This window comes from Bombus vosnesenskii, unplaced genomic scaffold, assembly GCF_011952255.1.
Source record: "Bombus vosnesenskii isolate JDL3184/JDL3185 unplaced genomic scaffold, Bvos_JDL3184-5_v1.1 scf7180000014450, whole genome shotgun sequence".
Classification (NCBI taxonomy): Eukaryota; Metazoa; Arthropoda; class Insecta; order Hymenoptera; family Apidae; genus Bombus; species Bombus vosnesenskii.
This window is the reverse complement of record NW_022883458.1, coordinates 1-19,746: the sequence shown is the minus strand read 5'-3', so window position 1 is coordinate 19,746 and position 19,746 is coordinate 1. Positions and strand designations below refer to the sequence as shown.

Below are 19,746 nucleotides of genomic sequence, written 5' to 3'. Positions count from 1 at the left end.
CACATCGAAGTGTCGACATATCTGAAATAGAAGCGGAGATGTGATGATTTGAATATTTAAGACAGAATCTGCAAAGCTGTATTTACGCTGGATTTGACAGAGACAAGAGTTGAGATAGCGCGAACCGGGAGATGAGCACTGTATTTGGCAGGAAATGTAGAATACAACGTGCATCGAATTGTCGAAATATCAGAAATGGAAACGGAGATACGTTCAATTGAATATTTAAGACAGAATCTGCAAAACTGCAATAACGCTGTATTTACAGGACAGAGTTGACATTGCGCAAACCGATTGAGGTGCGCTACTTGGCAACAAATGTGGAGTATGTCGCGCCTCGAACTGTGAAGATATCACCAATAGCAGTGTAGAAACGTTCAATGGAATATTGAATCCTGAATATGCAGTACTGCAATAACATTGGATTTGACGTCGACCCGAGTTGACATAATGCAAACAGGTGCAGGTGCCCTGTATTTGGCAACAAATGTAGAGGTATAAGGCGCGCCGAATTGTGGCGATATCCGGAATAGAAACTCAGATAAGCTCTATTGAATATTTAAGACTGAATCTGCAAATCTGCAATAAGGCTGTATTTGACAGGGCCCAGAGTTGACATAGCGCGAATCGGCTGAATTACGTTGTATCTGGCAGCAAATGAGGAGTACATCTCACATCTAGTTAGCGTCAAATGTGCAATAACGGCGGTGATACGTTGACTTTAATATTCAATAATGGGCCTCTTACGATACAGATAGTATATTCCACTTTAACGCAAAGAATGTAACGCATTGCGCGACTCAGCGTCAATGTAAGTTACATTGTCGATATTTCGTCAGAATATTGTCGCGGCTGAAACAAATTGCCGTCTCAATGGAACCATTTTATTTCAAGGTTTACGCTACAGTTCTGAATCATTTTCGCCGGACAAGACCGTTTCAAGTTCTCCCGAAAGCGAGTAGTCAAATTAAGGTACATACTATCAATTAGAATCTGATACATTTTTGTGATCCAACATCGATGGGACGATTTCGCTTCGACATTTTCGGTGGACCAGGGATCCTTCCAACGACGACCACCGTACGAGCAGCGGATAAGCTTACTTCGCATCTTAGGTTTCGTCCACCACGTAATCTACATCTTGATTCTTGATTGGTAGCATTCGCGGCTGCTGGTCCGAGAAACTCTTTCCTGACTCGGTTTTTCGTATATCGCATGTGACGTCTTGCTCTCCGCCGTAGACACTTGTCCGATCTACATATGTTTAACCATTTGCGCGAGACAAGCGCGGCTCTCTGCAGAGTTGGGGGATCCAATTTTCGAAGTATCAAGTGCGAAATCTCCAGTGGTAGTTCGGAAATGATATCTACCTTGCTTGGCACGAACAGACCAACGTCGCGTAATAGAGATCTAAACAACTCCATGTTGCTTCTACTGTTGCGCGAGCACGACTGACGGCCTGACTGAGAATTGAGGTATATATATGTGCTGCTCGTCACGGTGGACTGCATGTTCCGCTTCCGGGTGAGAGTGCCGTTCAGTCAGAATCGATCGCGTGTGCATGTATCTTCATACATGTATATATATGTCGGAGATGAAAGGACACCGGAGCCTTTGGATAGCCCCGCAAAATTGTAATCTAAGGTCTACTCTAGCGGTAACTAAACAATTGTAGTTATTCAATCCAACTGTAATAGTTCGAGATTAGTGATAGTGAACTTTGGCTCGAGGTGACAGTCTGTCGCCCAACGTAGCCGCGGTCAAGGGATAAAAGCTTTGTCTAACAAAGGCATGGAGTAATTCTATAGCTCCCCTTAAAAAGTTGTACCACCCGACAGTGAACATTCCAACGGTCTCCGTCCCGTAGCTCACCACACGCAGGCCCTATTCTTCGAGTAAGATGATTGCCAGATGTCGATGCGTCTCCGCAATACATGTTCAGCTAGCCCGAGGGCCCGTTATAAATCTAAAGATTCAGCTAGCTAAAGTCCTTCAAATAGACAAACAGTCTTTGTCCCAACTACGTTGAAATAGGGGAGATCTGTTATCAACGAGCGGCGTCTACCACTAGCAGCCTTCCCTCGAGGGCGGCTAGCATCTTTTTCTAACAACCGATATGGAGATTGACCAATTAGCAGCAACGCCAATTTTCCTTACTTTCTAAACGAAAGCTTTTCTCGACGAATCCGATGATCTCGTGTCCTTAGACACACCCCATTATAGTTTTCCTCTGTGGTATCATCGGGACGGGAGATTCATTCTCTCTCGCGATCCCGTCGACTAAAGAGTAACGTCTTTACACTCAGAAACTATTTTCACGTTTTACCAACAAAGAGTCAGACTTAGATTCTGCGAGAACGTCCATCTATCATCCCGTTGGCCGCGGATTCGTTATCGAACCTGAGAACATTGTCACTAGTGTCGCGAGCGCCTAACCGCCGTGGTAAATTGTCGAATCTGTGTTATCCATACTTGTGTCAATAAATCTTACCTTTGTTACACCGCAACGATGGCTACTTTCAATGAAGACTCATCAAACACCAACAACCCTTCCTCAACGTCAACCCGACATATATATATCTCATGAATTCGTGCTCGTTCGCGATTGTACTGTCCGGGTAGAATGCTTTCAAGTGGAAACTTGAATACCATATGTCTAAGAACATTGCTGTATCTGTCCTGTGCGTTCATGTATGGTACACATTGCCTTCGCGCAATAAAGTCACCAGGCAAGTATCCTCACCAGGTGGAACGTTCAAATCGTTAGCAGGTCGGTTGGAACATATACACTTAGACATTATCGTGATGCAATACTCGCTAGGCACCGATATTGTCTAACGTGCATCGAACGTTTTTCGCGTTGTCCTGATGCCGTTCCCATTGCCGATATGGAAGACCCCACCGTGGCCTCGGCCCTCCTTTCGACTTGGATTTTTCGTTACGGCGGTCCCTTGAAAATAACAACTAATCAAGGACGACAATTCGAATCGTGTTTGTTTGAAGAGTTATGCCGTGTGCTCGGCATCACGCACTTACGCAGGTCGTCCTATCATCCCGCCTCTTGTGGGATGGTAGAGCGCTTACATAGACAACATAAAGCGGCGATCAAGTGGTACGACACGTGCAAATCGTACTATTGGGCATTCGAACCGTGATAAAGGAGGACCTAGACGCAACGGCAGCTGAAATGATCTACGGCACCGGCATGCGATTGCCGCCGGAGTTCTTTTTGCAAACCAATCAGCGAGCCAATCCGGAATTCGCGAACCTGCTTAAAGAACGGATGGGGAAGGTCAGACCACAGCACATTACACGACCTGGCGGAAGAAAGATATTCGTTTTCCGCGATTTGGATCCTTCGCCGTACGTATTTTGATGACTTGTCCCGATTACAATCCCTTCGCGGCCGCCTTAAGAACGGGCCGTTTAAAGTAACGCAAAGAGGCGAAAAGAAGTACACAATCGAAGTCAACAATCGCGACGTAACGATTTTCCGTAGACAGGCTAAAGCCAGCCTTTGTAGTACCGGAGGACCTCGAAGAGGAATCGACCAAAACCCTTAACGTGCTTATTCCTGTAGAACACACGAACGAAAACATTAGCAATAGGTTCGTTACGCGGTCTCGTCGAAGAGTCCGTCTTCCCGATTGACTACAGGTAAGTTTCGGTTATGCATCGTTAATTATCGGACGCGGGGTATACTACGAAAATATTAAAAACAGCGACGGTCGATGTAAACACGTGATGAACATATCACATTAAAAACGTATTCACTGCTTTTGGGGGGGGGGGGTAATATAGCGGCACATGAGTCAGAGGACAATTCAAATCGTGTTGTTGTTTTGCCTCGGAGTATCGAGATCGTAAGGATACAAGTAATGTAGGAACAAATATACTCCGGGCAAAACAACGTCGCCGCTACGGCGAACAAAGACGAATTTGCATCATCCGACTTCACCCCCGACCAGTATAAACAAACCGACGCAACCGAAAGAGTACAGTATGTTCGAGAATCTACGACTATCAACGAGCGATCTACCGAGTTACGTGACAATCATTTATCGAGTTTTCATCCGCAATTTTATTTTGCGATTTATACTTTGTATCAAGGACTCAGCGATTATAGGCCGTACTTTAATTTATTATTTTAAATAAAGTTTTAAGTACAGTCAAATCTCGCGTTATTCGTATCATCGAGTTTGATTTTCTTCAAGAAAGTAGTAATTACTGGAAAATGTTGAGATTTCTTATTCGAATCTTTCGAAGAAATTAGACGAAGCTGATCCATAAAAAGAAAACTGCACAGATTTAACAAAGGAAGAAAAGCGACTACAGTCGCGTAACATAGATTCTAGCAGTCTACCGGCAGCAATCCGATGAGCTAATCGGGCCTGGTGATCTAGTGGTCGAGTAATGGTACCAAGGAGAAAGTAGTTGAGAATAGTTGGAAAGATACAGTTATACTGCCACGTCCCGCGCTGCGCACGCGCCGTAACGTAGACTGAAACTACCAATTGCGCGAGTGAGCGTTCCAATTTGAAATTTAAATAAACCTTAACAATTTGTATAGAAACCAAATTCGAGCCTCACAACCCCCACGGAATAACCCGTCACATGACGACCCCTCCACGGTAGACCTAAATACAAATAAGCGTAGCGACATAGAAGAGGGAGAAATAATTCCTTAGTTCGTAGTAGTTAATTCCTCAGTTCTGTGTGATTAGTTCCTCAGTTCTTGGTGATTAATTCCTTGGTTCTTGCCGATCAGTTCCCCAATTCTTGGCAAGTTACTGTTACTGTGAAGCTGCATGCCATTTCTAGACGAGTGTGTCGCAGAAACTGATCAGCAATCGAAAATATATCAACCGCATTCCTCCAACTGGAACAAAGCCTTTCTTAATACAATAACTGATCTGTCTTGGAGACCCCTATAACAAATTATTAACGTATGTATGGGCCCTTTCAAAAGTAAAAAAAGCGGACAAACAAAATAGTTGAAGGCGTTGACGGACATGAAGAGTATAATGCGCTTCGAATTGCCAACGTACCTCTAATTGCGATGAATTGAATATTTTAGCCTAAATATGAATCCTGCATATACATTGGATTTGAATCTGACCAGAGTTGATATAGCGTAAACTGGCCAACGAGCTCAGTAATTGGTAGAAAATGTGCAGTACAACACACATCGAAGTGTCGATATATCTGGAATAGAAACTGTCAGACGCTCAATTGAATATTTAAGACAGAATCTGCAAAACAGCAATAACGCGGTATTTGACAGGGTCCAGAGTGGACATAGCCCAAACCGATCGATATGCGCAGTAGTTGGCAGCAAATGTGGAGTATAATCCGCATCGTATGGTCGACATACCAGTAATAATAGCGGAGATACGTTTAATTGAGTACTTAAGGCTAAATATGTTAAACTGCAATTACGATGGATTTGACAGGATGCAGAGTTGACATTGCGTAATCCGGTTGATGTGCGCTGTATTTGGCAGCAAATGTGGAGTATAACGCGCATCGAATTGTCGACATATGTCCAATATATATGGTGATCTGTTCAATTGAATATTTCCGGCAGAATCTCCTAAACGGTAATTACGCTGCATTTGACCTCGACCCTACTTGATATAATGTAAACAGAAGCGGATGCGCTATATTTGGCAGCAAGTGTTGAGTATAACTCGCATAGTATTGTTAAGATATCTCGTATAGAAACTGAAATACGTTCAATTGAATAATTCCGGCACCATCTGCAAAACTGCAACAACGCTTTCTTTAACAGGTTCCAGACTTGGCATAGCGCGGAGAGGGTGTGGTAACTGTGTAGTGGAGCAGACACGGAGAGGACGGAGCCGCGAGCTTACCCGAAATCTCCGGAAAACTGGAGAATTCAGGTAAGGAAAGTAACCAGAGTGAAGGACTAGCGCCCGTGAATGCAAAGCGGGTGTAAGAACCCACGAAATCTGGTGTAGAAGGGCGCTAAAGGCGGAGGTAAACCGAGTGCGAGGTTATGACGAAGGGGTAGCCATATTGGGACGCGTGACAACTGCGCCTCCACACGAGCTACCCGAGGAACCACACAGACGCAGCCATATTGACACGTGCGTCAAAGCGCGCCGCGCGGGCCATTTGAAAACGGCAGCGTCTAATGGAGCAGCAAGTGCGAAGGAAGCGGCCATATTTGCGCCCAATGGCGAAAAAAGACGCAACGGTGGCGAAAGATAAGGAGGTAGGGGAAACCGTCGGAGGAAGGGGCGAAGCGGAGCTGGTTGCTGAGCCGTCACATGTCAGCACCAGGAGCATGACGAGGGCGGCCCTGACAAAAGAGGGGCCCTCCCACTCCACACTGGACACGGAGAACCCGCAGTCCAAAGAAACGACAGAGGAAGAGGACCTAGCCCAAGAGATGAGAACCGCTATTATGGCAGACATAGGAGCGGAACTGATCCGTCGGGCCGCAGAGATGACCAAGGTTGTCGAGACATCTCGCAATCTTAAGAGTACGCAGGAGGAAACGTTGAAGGAAGTGGCGAGGTCTATCACCGCGGGCACAACGGAGCTGCTGAGGAGAATAGACCCCGCCATCGTCGCCCTCGCTATAGCGCAAAGACGCATAACGACATTAGAGGCGGAGAACGAGGCGCTCAAAAAAGAGCTGGCCATGCGTCCCCCCGCAGAGAAGAGCAGCGACAAGGCGCGTCTCGCCGCAATCGAACATGAGCTAGATAAGACCCTCGCTGCACCGGCTAGAGGAACGCCTCCAGAACATGGAAAGGATGGAAGAAAAGGAGGTCGCGCCGGACGAGAGCACAAGAAGGGCTAAGAGCGGAGCCCCAAACGCTCCATCGACCAAGGGAGGAAAAGCGGCTGCCACGGAATGGCAGACCGCCGGAAAGCAAAAAAGAAGAAGAATATCAGAAAGAAGAAGGGGGCAGAGAAGAAACACTCGGCCAAACCAACCTCCGGGACGATCACCCTGACAGACAAATCGGGACAATCCTGCGCGGAGATTCTGGCTGCGGCCAGGAACAGCGTCTCCCTGGCTGAGGTCGGCATCAGCACGATGAGGATGCGAAAGACCATCACTGGAGGCGTCATTCTGGAGGTCCCCGAGGATCAGGAGAGAAAGAAGGCCGCAGCGCTCGCAGCATGCCTAACGCGGGCTCTGGATCCGAACAAGGTCCGCGTGGTGACACCCTTCCGAGCCGCCGAAGCAGGGGAGTCAATGATAGACGTATCAGCCACCAAGGAGGAAATCCGGAACCCCCTGACGAAGGAGAGCGGCTGCAAGCCGGAGGACGTCCGACTGGGAGAAATCCGCCCCGCCCGAAACGGTCTTGGATCTGTGTGGATACGAGGCCCGGCCGGTGCAGTGAGGAAACTGGCCCAGGCTGGCAAGGTGGCCATAGGGTGTTCAACGGCGAGGGTCGAAGCCATCGCGCGAAAACCTCTACAGTGCTACAGGTGCCTGGAGATCGGGCACGTAAGGAAGTCCTGCACCGCCAAGGAAGACAAGGGGCACCTATGCTTCAGATACGGCAAACCAGGGCACCAAGCGAAAGCATGCACTGTCGCGAGCCCGAAATGCCTATCCTGCGAGGCGCTTGGAGCACCATCCGGGCAGAGGATGGGTGGACCGGCCTGCCCCCCCCCCCCGAAGAAAGGAACCCAGATCCGCACGCAGGCTGTGTTACCCAATAACTGAAAAATCCCAAAGTCAACGTCGCCTGTCTACTGTTTATGGCCTGACTTCGTCGCAGTCTTTTGTCTACGCTCTGTCGATGGCTTCAGTGCTTGAGAAAACTAAAAAGACCAGATGTAGAGTTTTCTTAGAAGTGGTAAGCACTTCAACACCCTCCCTAAAACTCTACATCCCTACGAACAATTATCTCAAATTTACAAATTATCTCTTAATATTTTTCTCACTCTTGTCGTAAATAACTGAAACTTAATTTGTCAATGCCTTCTCAAGTACATTTGCCAGCCGCCTTTCTCTTTTCCATACAAATTAATTTATTACAAAAAAAACTAGAAGACTAAACAGATCATGTGGAGTTTTTCCTTTTTTTTTTTTTTTTTTGAGAAGTAATAATCACTTCGACACCCTGCCTAAAAACTCTACATGTTTACAAACAACTACCTCTTAATATCCTTTTTACTTTTCAAGCCTAACTTTTTTCTTAAATATTCAAATCTCGGTTTTGGCAACGCCTTTGTACATATATCTGCCAGTTGCTCTTCGCTTGTTACATAAGTTACATCAATTTCGCCTCTATTGTATAAATCTCTCAAGAAATGATATCTTACGTCAATATGCTTACTTCTTTGATGGAATTCTGGATTCTTAATTAATTTCACGGCACTAGTATTGTCCACACATAGCATATACTTAAGGATCTCTATTTTACATTCAAGAAATATTTCCTTTGGCCACATAATTTGTTTCGCTCCTGAGCTGCACTGACATATTCAGCTTCGGTCGTAGATAGAGCTATACATTGTTGTCGCTTACATTGCCATGTGATGGCCGCATTCGCATACTTACATACAACGCCTGATGTCGATTTTCTTGTTTCTTCGTCGCCTGCATAGTCAGCATCGCTAAAGGTTTCGAGACTGCCTGCTTTTATATATAAGAGTCCCATGTCTGCGGTCCCTTTTATGTAGCGCAAAATTCGTTTGACTAATTTCCACTGATACTGGTTTGGATTCTCTAAATGTCTCGCCGCTATATTTATTGCAAAACTAATATCTGGCCTACTTACAGTTTGTAAAAACATTAAGTTCCCTCTGTATGGTGCGCTACAATCATTATCGCCTATGTTACTTTCGCTCCAATTAGTCTCGATAGGTGTAGAAACACTGTTTGCCTCATTCGTATTAAATTTTTCCAATATGTTTTCCACATACCTACTCTGATAAATGAATATTGAACCATCTTCTAATCTATAAATTTCAAGTCCAAGAAAACTCTTTACTTCTTTCGAACTCGTAATTTTGAATTCTTTATTTAAATCATCGAATAATTTATCAATTAGAGATTCGTCTGAAGTTGCTACCAGTCCATCATCTACGTATATGGTCATTAACATTAATTTGTCGTCTTCTGTATAAATATAAAAACAAGGATCTGCGTTACTCTGATAAAATTTTAAGTTCGAGATAAATTTTGTGAAACGTTCCGTCCAACATCTTGGAGACTGCTTTAAGCCATATAGGCTTTTTAGCAATTTACAAACGCGACTTGTACCATCATCACAACCTTTAGGTTGTTTCATATAAATATCTTCTTTCAGACTTCCATATAAAAATGCGGTTTAAATGCCGAACTGTCCGAGGTGTAAATTATTTTTGGCTGCAATACTGAGCATTAATCTAATTGTGTCAAACCGAGCAACGGGCCTATATGTTTCCTTATAATCTATGCCTTCTTTCTGTGAATACCCTTTTATTACTAGTCGCGCTTTGTATCGTTCCGAGTTGTCCGGATTTAGCTTTATCGTTAAGACCCACCTATTGCTAAGTACCTTCTGATCTTTAGGTTTTTCTACAAGAATCCACGTCTTATTTTCATGGTGCGATTTCATTTCATCATTCATAGTCGTTTTCCATAACTCTTTCCTTTCAGATCTCATCGCTTCGTTAAAATCCACCGGTAATTTTTCCGCTACGTACGTTACTGGGTCCCCATAAAAATCGGTTCGTTTGATCTTATCTCTATCTCTCAATTGTCTCACATTGTCGCTAGTTCCATGCGGTTGTTTTTCATGTTCACTCTCTGCACTTTCATACGTACATGCTCTATCGCTCTGCGCACTCACATCTTCGCGCTCGACAATTTTCGGTAAACTTAATTTTACGAATTTCGCATTTTCTAGTTCGGGCTTGAATATTACGTCACGGCTTAATATTACATTTTTTACTGTTGGCACGTACAATCGATACCCTTGTCCGTCATCTACATAACCTACCAAATATCCCTTGTTAGCCTTTTTGTCTAGTTTTGTTCTCTTCTCCGCAGGTATGTGTGCAAAGCACTCAGTACCGAAAACCCTAAACTTTTCTAAATTCGGCGGTTTCCCGTACCACAGTTCATATGGTGTTTTCTTGTCTTGTCTTGTCGGCCCCGTCTTATTTATGACATGTACTGCTGTGTTCATGGCTTCGGCCCATAAAAACAGCGGTAGATTTGGTTTCGGATATAGCATCGACCGACCTGCCTCTACTATTGTTCTATTTTCCCTTTCTGCGACACCATTCTGTTCAGGAGTGTATGGGACGTTAATTGTGTGCCTAATTCCCTGACTTCTTAAAAATTCTTTGACTTTTTTATTTTTGAATTCTTTCCCTCCATCACTATGAATTTCGTTAATTTTATCATTAAACTGATTCTCAACTTCTAGGCAAAGGATTTTTAATTTTTCAATTACTTCTGACTTAAGTCGTAAGAAGTACATCTTTGTGAATTTTGAAAAATCATCGTTAAATGTCAGAAAATACAGTTTCTTGCCTAATGACTCGACTTCCATAGGTCCACATACATCCGCATAAATAATTTCGCGAGGTTTAGTCGCCCGATTGATTTTCTCCTGAAAACTCGATCTATGATGTTTCCCGTACGCGCAACGTTCACAGAAAAAGTTACTATTCTCTACCACTTTCATATTTGAATTCTTTAAGAACTCTTTAACATGCCTGATATTTTGATGACATAGCCGTTCGTGCCATAACTGTAACGTGTCCGCGTTTGACTCCGCTCTATTGCTAAAATTACAAACTGACGGTATGATAACTCGCGTATCTACTTTATACAAATTTCCAATAACTGAACCTCTTGCTATTATTTTCCGATTTTGTAAAAATACACAATTGGTCCCTTCCTTTGAAATACAGAAATCTACGCCCCTTCTTGCGACAGATCTAATCGAAAATAAATTTGTTTTCATACCTGGTACGTACAGAACATCGTTCATTGTACATGTTACCCATTTGCCGTCCACAAAAGTCTCTACTTTAATTTTTCCTTTGCCGCACGCATCCATGAATGTACCATCGTCGATCTCTATCATCGTATTATCGAATTCTTCGAAGACGCTAAACCATTCCCGTCGTTCTGTCATGTGATCCATAGCTCCTGAATCGATTATCCAAACATCAGCTTGTATCGCTGAGGTATTTCCTAATAGACCAATTCCGCTGTGATCCCGATTTTGATTTCTAGGTTCCTGGTTGTCTCTTCTGTCACTTTTAAAACAATTTTTACTTGTGTGGCCTTTCCTTTTGCATATAAAGCATCTAAAGCAATCCTTCTTTAGATGGCCAACTTTTCCACAATTGAAGCAGCTTGGTCCTTGTTTCTCGTATTCACGTTTACTTGACTGCTTCTGCTGTTCCCTTTTATAATTATTATTTTTTGTTACCAGTACCACCGATGTTTCCTGGTCGTCTTTCTTCCAACTGATTTCTTCCGTCATCAGCCTGGTACTAAGCCTGTCTAAGGTCTTCTTTTCTTCTTCCACGGAATCCCACGCACTGTGAAAATGATCAAATTTGTATGGTAACACCGATAAAATGCGTGTTATCAGCATTTTCTCGCCAATTTCACTTCCAAGGGCTTTCATCTTTGCCGCTATGAGTTCCAACTTTGATAGGTTGTACGAGACATTTTCAGATTCTTCCCATTTAAGATCGAAGAACTGCTCCTGGACCATATTTAAATTCTCATCCGACTTCATGTCATATACTGTATTCAACTTTTTCCACATTTCGTGTGCTGTTGTGCAACATAAAACAAGATTCAACGGTTTCCTTCCTACTGAAGTCACGATTAATTTTCGCGCTAATCGATCTGCTTTCAAAAATCTTTCACGAGCGATTTCTTTCTCCGCGCTGTTACCTGGATGACACAGATTACCTTCACACACATTGATCAGGTCGTCATCTTCGCCCAAAAGTGTACGCATAACAAAACGCCACTGGAGCCAATTTTCGTCACCGCGTAACATCTCGATCTTCGCATTTGCTGATTCCATTTTAGCACTATCCCTTATTTTACTATGCACAACACTTTAACAATTTGTTCACTTCACGTTGCTACCTTGCAATTTACAGCCCTGGGCCCATAACCTGTTGAGGTTATTCGATGTGTAAACAGAGAAAACACGTGGATAAGTTGTAAGGCAGAAAATATATTTAAATAGAAGTGTAATAAGTAAGAATACAATTTGAGCTGGTCCAGAACCGCACGCAAGCTGTGTTACCCAATAACTGAAAAACCCCGAAGTCAACGTCGCCTGTCTACTGTTTATGGCCTGACTTCGTCGCAGTCTTTTATCTACGCGCTGTCGATGGCTTCAGTGCTTGAGTAAAACTAAAAAGACCGGATGTAGAGTTTTCTTAGAAGTGGTAACCACTTCAACAGCGAACCTAAGCCCGCAGACAAAGAAGCTGGCACGGAGGAAGCCAGAGAAGCGACGACGCTAGGGGGTCGAAAATACGCATCCTCCAGACGAACCTAGGAAGATCAAGGCGAGCGCAAGACCTGCTCTACCAAACCATTCGGGAGAGCACGGTCGCCCTAGCGGTGGTGGCGGAACCATACAGAGTCCCGGATGCTTCGGAATGGGCCGGAGATACGGAGGGAATCGTTGTCGTCACCTGGACATCAACGCCCGGGGCATTCGCCCGCGGAGCCCTGCTGGAACGCGGCAACGGATACGTAGCGATCGAGTGGGCAGGGATGGTGGTGGTGGGTGTGTACGTGTCACCCAACAGCGGAAGGGCAACATTCGAGGAATTCCTGGACGGAGTCGGCGACTGCGTCAGGCGACGACTCCCCCGGCAAGTGCTCGTCCTGGGAGACATCAACGCGCACTCCATGGTATGGGGGAACGCCAGGACCAACGCGCGCGGCTGCACGCTGTCAAACTGGGCCGCGGGACTTGGACTCCTGTTGGTGAACAGGTGCTCGAGCAGTACCTGCGTGGCGTGGAGAGGGAGCTCCATCGTCGACATCACATGGGCCTCCCCCGATGCATTCAGGCGGATCTCAGGCTAGAGAGTAGCCGAAGGGGTCGAGACACTTTCGGACCGCCTCTACATATTCATGGAGGTGGACACACCTGGACCCCGAACGTGGACTACAGGCGATGGTCGCGGTTCGTCTAGGAAAGGACACGCGCGCCCACTGCCAAGATGGAAGGTTAAGGAGATGAACGGGGATCTACTCCGGGCGGCTGCCATAACAACAGCTTGGAGCTGGGAAGCCCCGACGGCGACGACCGAGACAGACGTGGAAGAGGAAGCCGAGAACCTACGCCGAGCCTTGACAGCAATCTGCGACGCATCCATGTCACGTGCCATACCAGGCACGGTGCGAAGCAGGGCAGTCTACTGGTGGAACCCTCACATCGCGGAGCTGAGTACGAGCTGGTGTCCGGGCCCGAAGACAGTACCTAAGGGCCCGCCGTTGGCGACGACGCGACGAAGAAGGAGTCTCCTCGCGCTACCGGGCGTACCGCGTACTACGGCGCTCGCTGCAAAAGGAAATTAAAAACGCGAAGGACCGTGCCTGGTTCGAACTGATCGGAACAGTCGAGGCCGACCCATGGGGAAGGCCGTATAGGACGGTGACGCGGAAACTGCGCGCGAAGGGCCCCCTGGCAACGACGGAAATGGAACCTGCCCTGCTGCTGCGGATCATCGCGACACTGTTCCCCTCGTAAGAAGACAGGGCGACAGAACGGCCGCGGGAACCGACACGGACGTTGGAATGGAGGGATGACTGGGAAGTCACAGAGGAAGAGATATGGGAGGCGAGCAGAAGAATGGTCTCCCGCAACGTGATGCCGGGCCCAGACGGATTCTCGGGTCGGATCTGGGGGGAAGTGATGGGAGTCATGGAACCCAGACATCGGCGCTTCTATACAAGATGCCTGAAAGAGGGAGCCTACCCCGGGCATGGCAGACGGCGAGGCTGGCCTTGCTCGGTAAAGAGGGTCGACCGACGACCTCGCCGTCAGCATACCGGCCGATATGCCTGCTAGACGAGGTCGGCAAACTGCTCGAGAGGGTAGTTGCCACTTGCTTGGAGCGACACATAGCGGGCCAGGTGCCAGGTTGGCACGAAAGCCAGTACGGCTTCCGGAAGGGACGCTCGACGATCGACGCGGTAAGACGCGTGCGGACACTGGCAGAGGACAGAGTTTCCCGGAACGACGTGGCGCTGGCGTTTTCCCTAGACATCGTCAACGCGTTTAACTCCATGCCGTGGGACAGGATACCGACGGCCTTGGAGCACTTCGAGGTTCTCAGCTACCTCGTCCGGCTGATCCGGTCCTACATCGGCGACAGGTGGATTTGCTACAGCAACAAGGAGGGAGAGGAAAGGCGTCCTGTTGAGCGCGGAGTCCCGCAGGGCTCGGTACTGGGACCGATCCTATGGAACATTACGCACGATGAGGTACTGCTATGCCCGCTGCCCCCAGACGCGGCCATGTAGTGCAACGCGGACGACACCCTGGTCCTGGTCGGGGGTCGTGGCTGGCACGGGACACTGCGCATCGGCGAAATCGCAAGGGCCTCCGCAATCCGTGCCGTGCGCGGATTGGGCCTGAGGGTCTCCCCTGCGAAGTCGCAGGCCATCTGGTTCTATGACAAGAAGCGGCAAGGGACCCCACCGCCCGGCCTATGCATAAACATGGCAGACGAAACCGTCCAGGTGGGACCGCAGATGAAATATCTGGGTCTCGTCATCGACAGCCAGTGGACGTTCGAGCCACACTTCGATTGCCTGATTCCGAAAGTGTCGGTGGCTGCTAATGCCTTGTGCGGCCTGCTACCGTACATCGGCGGAGGAGGAGACGCGGTGCGCCGATTTTCAGAGGGCGTCATTCTGTCCCGAGCGATGTACCCCGGTATGGGCAGACGACCTGTTGGCGAGCCGCCGCAGCATCCTGCTCCTGAGGAGGCTACACGAGGTAACCGCCATCAGAATCATTAGGGGATACTGGACGGTGTCTCACGCGTCGGCGACCGCCATAACCGCCCCCCCCCCGTGGAAGCTCCGTGCGCTAGCGCTCAAAAAGTGATACACCCACCGGAGAGTATGGCATCCGGGAGAAGATCCGACCGAGCAGACTGCTCCGAACGACATAGGAACCGCTGAGGATGACACGTGGGACCGGTTGCGATCCCAGCTGATCAAAGAGGGAGGTGTATATCTGGGCGCGGAGGCGGTCTTCTCAAACTGGGAGGCATGGAGGAGCCGCCACGGCCTCCCGCTCACATTCAGAATGACCCAGATACTCACCGGACACGGCATGTTCTGCGAGTTTCTGAAGAGAATCGGACGGGAGACGACAGACATCTGCCACCACTGCGGAGAGGACAGGGACATGGCGCAGCACACCCTGGGATTCTGTCCGGCGTGGGAGCTGCCCCGATACTCCCTGCGGCACGCCACAGGAGGAACATTGACCCCCACTCCTGTGATTATAGAGGCGATGCTGAGGGGGCCACAGACATAGACGATTTCCTCGTAGCTTCCGAGAATGACGAACAACATCGCGAAAACTTGCAGGTCCTGTTTCAGCGCCTCAACGACTACGGGGTCGTTATTAATTCCGCGAAGTGCGAATTCGGCGTCCGCGAAATTCAATTCCTCGCTTATACTGTAACCGCCGAAGGGATAAAGCCGCTGGCTGAACGCGTGGGCGCTATCGCTAAAGTACCGCAACCCGCAACCGTTAAAGATCTTCGAAAATACCTCGGTATGATTAATTACAGTCGTTTCATACCGACGGCCGCGCACACTCTCCGACCACTCAACGACTTATGGAAAGGCACAACCAAGCGCAACGCGTCTATTGAGTAGTCCGAGCATGCGAAAAAAAGCTTCCGCGAGTCGAAACGCGTTTTGGTCGACGCGACAATGTTAGCGCACCCGATCCCCTGCGCGCCCGTTAGCCTCGCGGTCGACGCATCCGATTACGCTATTGGTGCGGTATTTCAGCAACGCGTCAACGATTCGCGGCAACCACTAGGCTTTATGACAAAACTGATATCCCCCGCGCAACGAAAATACAGAGCGTATGATTGCGAATTGCTGGCGATGTACTACGCGGTTAAACGCTTCCGACATGCCGTCGAAGATAGGGAGTTCGCGATCTATACAGATCACAAACCTCTAATTTATGCGTTCAAGCAGAACCTCGACAAGTGTTCGCCAACTTTCCAACGGCTCCGTGATACAAAGCGCTACGCCGCCTAAGCGTAACACGACGCACTCAATCCGTCATCGATATCTCCACGCACCTTCCGCCGAATTTCTCGGAAGAGCATACACTCGCCAGCCGCGGCGGCACTTCTAATGAACGCACTCTAGTGGGAATATCGATGGCGAACGAAGGGAAGAATTAGTTCGATCGAAAAAATAAGGACATTCGACCACGAGCCGCGAAGCGCAAAAGACGAAAGTAAACGAGTCCGCTATTATCGAGGAATCGCCAGAACGTCGCTATTGTTGATCGTCGTTAAGTATCAACTGTTGTTAACTGTTAATTGTTATTCGTTGTTACCAAGTTTAATAAACGTTATTGGTTAAACATAACCGAGTGCATTTCAGTACCTATTACACCATTCCACCTCATATTTTTCGTGCACAATACAATTTTTGGGTTTAAGCCGCTGGGGAGCGAAGCTTTTTTATGAATTTTTTTTATTTTTTTCTGTCCTGAAAACTTGGTCGCAAAACAGGACGCTTCGGTAGTCTGCTTTTTGGGTGCTGTGTAACTTTGGGGAGGGGTGGGATGGGAGGGAGGGGGCGGGGGAGGGGGAATAATGAATAATATGTATCTGTCGGAGATGAAAGAACACCGGAACCTTTGGATAGCCCCGCAACATTGTAATCTAAAGTCTACTGTAGTCGTAACTAAACAATTACATTCCAACAAGCCACACGCAGACCCTATTCTTCGAGTAAGATGATTGCCAGATGTCGATGCGTCTCCGCAGTACATGTTCGGCTAGCCCGAGGGCCCGTTATAAATCTTAAGGTTTAGTTAACTGAAGTCCTTCAAACAGACAAACAGTCTCAGTCCCAACTACGGGGGAAGGTAGGGGAGACATATTTTTCAACGAGCGGCGTCTCCCATTAGCAACTTTCCCTCGAGGGCGGCTAGCATCTTTTTCTAACCACCGATATGGAGATTGACCAATTAGCAGCAACGCCAATTTCCCTTACTTTCTGAACGAAGGCTTTCCTCGACGAATCCGATGATCTCGTATCCTTAGACACACCCCGTTATAGTTTTCCTCTGTGGCATCATCGGGACGGGAAAGGCATTCTTTCTCGCGATCTCATTGATGAAAGGAGTAATTCTTTACGATCAGTGAATATTACGCGTCCGACTTAGATTTTGTGAGTACGTTCATCTATCATCCCGTCGACCGCGGATTCGTTATTGAACCTAGGATCATTGTCATTAGTATCTCGAGCACCTAACTACCGCGGTTACTTGTCCGGTTCTATAATAATCGTATTTGCACTAGTCAATGTCTTCTCCATTGCATAACGACAACGTGTAACCCAAACGAAGATTCGTTTCACGCCCCTAACCCTAATTCTAATGTAAACCCGACATCAGAAGTGGGATCAGTGCCGGTTATAACAGTGCAAGAGTTTACGACCATCGTGCGCGAATTAATTCCGTCGCTAGTGCAAAATATCGAGCGTGGAACCTAACAATTTTTCGACTTCGCTGCATGGTGCGCAGCTACCAATCTGATTATGGAGGAAAATCCTTTACAAAGCAGTGCCCCGAATATAATTTCTATACCGAGTGTCGAATCGACTTCTACGTAGTGGAGGCGCTAACTGGTAGATCAAGCCATCCGGGTGAGTCGTTTCCATTTTACCCCGATTTCGGAGCCGAGTGTTCGCTAATTAAAGAATCCGTAGTCTTGAGAATTTCTGACAAAAGAACGATTGATATAGTAGTAATGCGAGGAATAAGAGATATTGGTACTAAACGTATCGCTCAAATCTTGTCAGGTTGCAGGTGTTAGTGGTTAGAGATAAATTTTTCATGTCCTCGCTGATAGTTATTTAACAATACGATATCTCGATTACTCGTTAAATTTTAAGCCAAGATTTTGACGTAATATTACACAAAATAGCCTCGCTATGTGTAAAACAAAAATAATTAATGCCTGTAATAAAACCGTTGAAAACGAGATCGATGTTAATGAAGTTGACAATGAGGTACGTGGTAGCGATAAAAGTCGATTAATCTTTCTTTTCGAAATTCAGAGATTCATCCGTTACGGGTTCCCTACGTACTCGTACAAAAAAATACAGGCCAGTTAGAAGTACAATTAATTGATCCTAACATCGCCGTACAAGGAGTCCTAATAGACTTCGCGAGCGCAGAATAGTACGTGATAGAACAAGCGACTTAATTACAGCCAAAAATCATAAAGCCTAGTAATTCACCGTTCGCGAGCTCTGTGTTACTCGTGAAGACGAACAATGGTTCAGATAGATGATAGGTAGATTTTCGAGAACTAAATAAATATACGGTCGCGGATCGGTATCCTTTACCCCTCATTGCGGATCAAGTCGCGAGATTGCAAAAGCAAGATATTTTATTATTCTGGACATGGCTGGTGTGTTTCTTCAAATCCCTATTCATCCTAATTCTAGAAAGTATACAGCATTGATTACTCTCGATGAGCAATTTGGATAATAAGTTGTTGTTTTCTTCGAATTCTTTTGTGCCTTTGTTCGATCCATTCGATGTCCTTTATTTGCATAACATAAGTGCGTGCGCGTTTAATATTTCTTCCGGAAGTCATTTTCGGGACGGCGATACTATGCTGCCCCCGTCGAAAATGGGGATTCTTATACTTTCGGACAACCCTAATAATTGTGCAGCTCATACTTGCCTAAATATTCTAATATTTATGTTCTTCCTTGCTACAATTTTGTAAACCATCAAAGCGTTTAGTACGAAAATCCTCAGGAGTAGTCGTGTGCCAAGTCTTCTGTAGTATTTGACCCTTTTTAATTGCGGTGACATAAGAAATCATTTGGTCTGAGTGATCTGTACTACACTTCCCTTCGTTCCATTCAGCAGCGGCTGCTGATTTCGATGTTGCGAACAAACGAAACGAGAGATCGTTCTTGAGATTCCTTTGAAAACACGTATAACAGCCAACGTGCCATTCGTACGTCGTCGTCTATTTGGATGATGTCCTAATTATTGCCGTCTCGACAGATCAAGCTCTAAAAGTATTGCACACCGTACTAGATGCCCTCGTAAAAGCCGGATTCTCCTTTAACTTTTCAAAATGTTCTTTTCTAAAGGCATCGGTACTCTATTTGGAATATGTAATTTACGACGGAGAAGTTCGTCCCAATCCGGGTAAAATGCACCCCTTGAGTTCTTTACCTGCGTCAACGACCGTCACACAGATCAGGCAGTTCATAGGTTTAGCCCTTTATTTCCGAAAATTCGTTCCTAAATTTTCACGGGTAATGAAACCCTTGTATGCGCTTACTTCCGATAATAAAAACATGACTTGGACAGATAGGCATGGAAAAATAAGGCAAAAGGTAATTTCCGCCCTGACCGACGCGCCGGTGTTAATGGTATTTGACCCGAACTACCCGATAGAACTTCGTATCGACGCTAGTTCGGATGGATATGAGGTTATTTTAATGCACAAAATTGAAGG

At 46.6% G+C, this 19,746-nt stretch overlaps 3 protein-coding genes across 3 annotated transcripts; 2 read left to right on the top strand and 1 right to left on the bottom strand.

The window, feature by feature from the left end:
* The first annotated feature begins 6,886 nt into the window (after positions 1–6,886).
* Positions 6,887–7,714, top strand: LOC117239897. Its single transcript, XM_033505730.1, has one exon. The coding sequence runs from the start codon at positions 6,887–6,889 to the stop codon at positions 7,712–7,714; it is 828 nt and encodes a 275-aa protein (XP_033361621.1).
* A 2,970-nt stretch (positions 7,715–10,684) lies between these two features.
* LOC117239896 lies at positions 10,685–12,041 on the bottom strand. The gene is made up of 4 exons (XM_033505729.1): positions 11,906–12,041; positions 11,430–11,821; positions 10,958–11,234; positions 10,685–10,773 (listed from the first exon to the last, which is right to left on the bottom strand). Exons 1-4 carry the CDS (start codon positions 12,039–12,041, stop codon positions 10,685–10,687), a joined length of 894 nt encoding a protein of 297 aa, XP_033361620.1.
* A 2,666-nt stretch (positions 12,042–14,707) lies between these two features.
* LOC117239895 lies at positions 14,708–15,536 on the top strand. The gene is made up of 2 exons (XM_033505727.1): positions 14,708–14,987; positions 15,115–15,536. The coding sequence occupies exons 1-2, from the start codon at positions 14,708–14,710 to the stop codon at positions 15,534–15,536; spliced, it is 702 nt and encodes a 233-aa protein (XP_033361618.1).
* The last annotated feature ends 4,210 nt before the right edge of the window (positions 15,537–19,746 follow it).

What these genes read in the sequence shown, in the direction of transcription:
- LOC117239897 (XM_033505730.1), top strand. Translation starts at nt 6,887, where the DNA reads ATGGCAGACCGCCGGAAAGCAAAAAAGAAGAAGAATATCAGAAAGAAG.
- LOC117239896 (XM_033505729.1), bottom strand. Translation starts at nt 12,041, where the DNA reads ATGGAATCAGCAAATGCGAAGATCGAGATGTTACGCGGTGACGAAAAT. An exon ending in AGGTAATCTGTGTCATCCAG is followed by an intron (nt 11,822 to 11,905) that starts GTAACAGCGCGG and finishes TGACTTCAGTAG; the next exon opens with GAAGGAAACCGTTGAATCTT. An exon ending in CGATGTTCTGTACGTACCAG is followed by an intron (nt 10,774 to 10,957) that starts GTATGAAAACAA and finishes TTGTAATTTTAG; the next exon opens with CAATAGAGCGGAGTCAAACG.
- LOC117239895 (XM_033505727.1), top strand. Translation starts at nt 14,708, where the DNA reads ATGGCAGACGAAACCGTCCAGGTGGGACCGCAGATGAAATATCTGGGT. An exon ending in TCCTGAGGAGGCTACACGAG is followed by an intron (nt 14,988 to 15,114) that starts GTAACCGCCATC and finishes CCCACCGGAGAG; the next exon opens with TATGGCATCCGGGAGAAGAT.